The sequence below is a fragment of the Arachis ipaensis genome, chromosome B01 (assembly GCF_000816755.2).
Source record: "Arachis ipaensis cultivar K30076 chromosome B01, Araip1.1, whole genome shotgun sequence".
In the NCBI taxonomy this organism is placed as follows: domain Eukaryota; kingdom Viridiplantae; phylum Streptophyta; class Magnoliopsida; order Fabales; family Fabaceae; genus Arachis; species Arachis ipaensis.
In genome coordinates, this window is record NC_029785.2 from 17652231 (window position 1) to 17656928 (window position 4698).

Genomic DNA, 4698 nt, shown 5'->3' on the forward strand with positions numbered 1-4698 from the left:
TGTATTTTAGTTATATAATATATGGTTTTGGATCGGGTTGGATCAATCCAAAACATACAACAAACCCAATTCAAAATGACACCGAAATAAAAATGGCAAACTCAAACTTAATAAAATATAGCAGCTAAGACCTAGCTTAATTGGTAAAACCATATACCTCTTAATACATCTGGATTCAAACCTTGGCAAATGCGCCAAGTGTTATATGAGCCCTTTAGTGTTGCATCTGACCCCAAAAAAAAATGATGAAATGTTACTTGAGTCTGGAAAACAATACATGCAATAATTAATATATTACTGGTAATCTTATTAAACAATCAGAGTGGCGCAGCGGAAGCGTGGTGGGCCCATAACCCACAGGTCCCAGGATCGAAACCTGGCTCTGATAATAAGAGTAGCTTCCGGATTAGCCTTAATTTTTGTTCATTTGTCTTCAACTTGCCGATATCTTAAATGTTTTGTAGTCATGTCTGCTAACGAAACCTTTTAGTTGTCTCCGATTGCAGGGCCATTTTTGCTCATGTTTCTAGCCCTCCCGGTAAAGTCTAGTTTTTCATTATTAAAGACAAAAGTAGCCTTCGCGGAACTGTGACATTATTATAAAAATCGAAATTTTGAACCACTTTTTTCTGGAAAATTCATGGATTTAACATATAGTTGTCACCACCAAAGTATTCAAAATAAATAGAAATTTGATAGCCATTCTCACAAAAACATAGGCCTTCATAAAAAAGCAGCATCACCCAAAACCTGACTCTGCCTTAAAAAAAGAAACACTATCTCTACAACTTAATGTTAATGTAACATCATCAAAAGACACCAACTACTGATAAAGACTTTGTACACTTCTTCAGAGGCCATCTCTGTCGAGACCAAGGCGCTCACTACAAAAACTTGATGCCACAACCGAGAGCTGCAGCCGCCCTGTCCATTCCTCTCCGGGCTTCAAGATCACCGGTTTCTCAAATATTGCCCCATCAACACAAAGCATCTGTTTATACTCCTCGTCGCCCATGTCCACCATCGACTTTGCCTTCTTATCCCATGGATTCCACACAGCTGCACATTGAGGTATACAGAAAGGTGTTGGTAATAATTCGAGAAATCAACATTAAATTACAGAGGAAAATAGTTCGGAAAGTGTTGATCTAATAGTTATTTTCCATCACTAATCACCTTACAAGTTTTCTTACTTTAGAGGATTCAAATTTAGAGGATTCAAATTCAAAAGAAAGGGACTGCTTAATTCTTGCAATACCAATTTAAACCGATATCGTAACTGAATTCATATTGACAAATTAGCATTGTTGGCATGATTGTAAGAAGTAGCTCTCATTATAAGGAAGAAATGATAGTCTTTTTGAATGATAATATGAGCAAAGTAGCATACCAACATCAGGGAGACCTTCCTTTCGCATAACAAATGTCCTTTTCCTCTCGTGATCTAGAACTGCAATTATGTTCGGAGAGCTAAGATAAACTCGATCAACCTGCCAAGGAAAAATCAATGACGTTGAAAACTTCTGCCTAATACAACATGTCCAAGAGTAAAGACATCATGAACTGAATGAATATCTGATTGACCAAACGCATAGACGAAAATTGCAGATGCATTGTTGTAGTTTGCGTGATAGGAAAAAAAAAGATTAATTTGCACAATGGAAGCATAAATATGCATAAACCTGTCAAGATGCAGAGATTCCAGAGGATTTACCTCAGATTCAAATGTTATCGCATCTCCTTGTTCTGTGAATCGTTCCTTCTGCAAAAGGTTGTCCAGATAGTCGAGTGTCTCCAAACCTTCAATCCTTATCTCGCTACAAAAAGTAGTTAATGTCCATTTGAATCATCAAGCTAAAAAGATTTCCTTATTTTATGATGTCAAATACATATAATATCAGTACTTTGTATGCAGCGCCGATTTGCTAAATATTCAAATATATCATCGCAATAGACAACAACCGGTAACAATTACAAACAAAATTTATGTTTTCTCTAGTGAACAACTCATCTCAAGTTCAAATATCCATGCTAGTTTCACATCAATAGACATTGTTTAGTCTTTAGTAGCTTCAACCAAAAAAGTACATTCCTCTCTTATTAGATTTAATGTTTGAATTAATACAATTCATTCAAGATATACATCTAGAATTTTTTCTTTCAGATGAATAGACCAAGTATCTATCACCAATGAACCCTGAAGAAGGAACAACCGGAGATGCTAAACAAAATTCTACGTGTTTTAGAAGCTAATATTCCATACATGAGAGAAAAGAGGGTTGATGATAACATCCTGCATCCTCAACAAAGAAAATAAAGACCAAGTATAAGGAACTATCTTACCTGATGTCGGAAACCAGTAAGTACGTGTGATATGCAAATGAGAAACTAAATGGCTTGCCATTGATATTCCTCACTCGTGATATCAAATTCAGATCTCCGTCTGTTGTAAGAGACACCCGAAGACGAAACTCAAAACTGGTACAGTTAGGCATTTGTTAGCTCATTAGTGCTTGTAATTTACTTCAAACACATAAGAAAGTGTACTATATAAAATGTATACATTCAAACTACAAACACATATGACGTTCAAGTTCATACCTATGTGGCCAGCACTTCATATCTTCCTCGGATGATTTCAGTAGAAGGTCAACAAATGATTTCCCAATGGAATCATTAGCCGGCAGAGGAGGAGGATTATCATCAATGAACCACATTCTGTTCCTTGCAAATCCATGCAGCTCCAGAGATCCACAGGTTCCAAACTATTAAACAAATTAAGCTTATCATAGGTGAGTTATAAATGTTTGAATTTATTGGGAATGAATAAACGAAAACAGTGATTAAATTTACCTGAGGGAAACATATAGGAATTCCTCCTCGTATTGCTTTTGGAGCCTTGAAAATCGCCTACAATCAATCGCCAATAAGAGTAAGGTATAAGAGATGACTACTTGCCTCTTTATTAAGTGACATTGGTGAAAATTTCTTATTTCTACAAAATCAACATCAATTAAACATTTAAAACAACTTAACATATTCGTATCAATTTAAGAAAAACATAGAAGTCATTTTAACAAGTAATAGAACACACACCTTACTGCTTGTGAATAGAAGTTCTTCCCCGTGCTCATTCCTCCATGAAGTGACCTGTGCTCCATGTAAGCTTACCTGATTTCAAAAAGAAGATACACTCGAGTTTAACCAGATATGTCATTGTGATACAAGTTTTCCTTATCACGGATTGGCTTCAAAAGTCATAAATGCTAAAACCATGACTGAAGCAAATGTTAAACTCGAGGCAATCGACAAGTTCTCACCCGTGCCAAAGCACCTCGAGGGTTCCGAAGCACAATTTGATCAATTCCATTCCAGTCTTTTGTAATTTCAGTTGCTGCTCTACAGTCCCACACAGCTGCAGAATGCCCCATCCAAAATAGTTGCTGAAAATAGTGTAGGTCCTTTACGTTTCTGCTACCGCAAACCCTAATAAGATTCTCGAATTCGGTACGCCGCAATGCGAAAGGATTGATTGAAGGAGAATTCAGACCACATCTACACTATGAAAAACAAGTGAGTTACCATTATCAATCAAATGCTCAATCCAGAATGTCAATTTTGCTTACCTAACCTCGTCAATGGTAACTTTCAGATCTAGGAAACTCTGATCCTATTTAAAAGGGAAAAAAATAAATTAAAAAAATAGCACAGCATATAAGAATTCCATTATAGCCCTGAACAACAAAAACATGAAACACTGCATTCTGAACATTTGGCAAATGCATATCAACCTACCTGACACATACATAACCCCTTGAAACTTGTCAGATTTACAGCAGAAAAAGACAATTAAATATTGAATGAACCAGGAAAGATAAAAATAATAATAATCAATAAAAAAATAAATTAGAAAACCAAGATACATAATAAATAAACATTACGTCATAAAAATTATTCAGGAAAAATGTAAGTTTTATGGAATGCAGCCCAGTTATTTAAAATGAAACGCTTTTATTCACACACCAAAAATGGAAAATAAAGATTGAACCCCCTTCAAAGTCAAGATACCATTTATGGAATATAATCACCAATTATAAAAATGAAATCCCATCAAACTATAGAGGTCACTAAATAGTAAATATATCATGTGTTATTGCACTTACTTTAAGAATCCAGAGCTAGGAATCTTAGAAGAACCCTCAAAGCAACACCATGACCAGGATGTAAAAGAAGGAGAAGGAACCACAACAATGCATGACCTCTTTCAATTGAGTTCAGAGATTCACACCACATCCAGTGAAAGAGAGAATCAACACCTGATCAAAACAGCATCAAACAAAAAACAGAGGTGAAAATAAGAGCAATGCATAAAGAGGGAAAGAAATTAACCCTTTTCTTGCATAGAGGCATTTACTCAAACAGAAAACGTGCAGTGAAATGAAAGATGAAGAAAAAGTTAAAAACTTTGAACAAACCCAAGATTTGAAGAGACCAGAGGAAGTGGTAGGTGGCAAAATTGTGGGAAGATGGGAACAAAGCTAAAGATAAGGAGGAAAAACCGGTTTTTGTAAAATTATGTGTGTGTCTGGCGATTGCTGAAGAGATCTAGTACGTGGAGATACGAGAAGTACTTGTACACATGTACAAACCGTCAAGCTTTTTGAATCGTTTTCTTTATGTCACCCTTCATATGTTGAT

The 4698-nt window shown here is 35.7% G+C and overlaps 1 protein-coding gene and 1 non-coding gene across 2 annotated transcripts; one reads left to right on the forward strand and one right to left on the reverse strand.

Moving 5' to 3' along the window:
* On the forward strand, positions 317 to 388 carry TRNAM-CAU. Its single transcript has one exon. It is a non-coding gene; the product is annotated as a tRNA-Met (tRNA).
* Positions 624 to 4698, reverse strand: LOC107626694 (putative glucose-6-phosphate 1-epimerase). Its single transcript, XM_016329595.2, has 11 exons — positions 4476 to 4698; positions 4164 to 4316; positions 3627 to 3670; positions 3321 to 3555; positions 3097 to 3171; positions 2854 to 2910; positions 2602 to 2765; positions 2344 to 2478; positions 1715 to 1817; positions 1391 to 1490; positions 624 to 1059 (listed from the first exon to the last, which is right to left on the reverse strand). The coding sequence occupies exons 4-11, from the start codon at positions 3429 to 3431 to the stop codon at positions 851 to 853; spliced, it is 954 nt and encodes a 317-aa protein (XP_016185081.1). The 5' UTR covers positions 3432 to 3555; positions 3627 to 3670; positions 4164 to 4316; positions 4476 to 4698; the 3' UTR covers positions 624 to 850.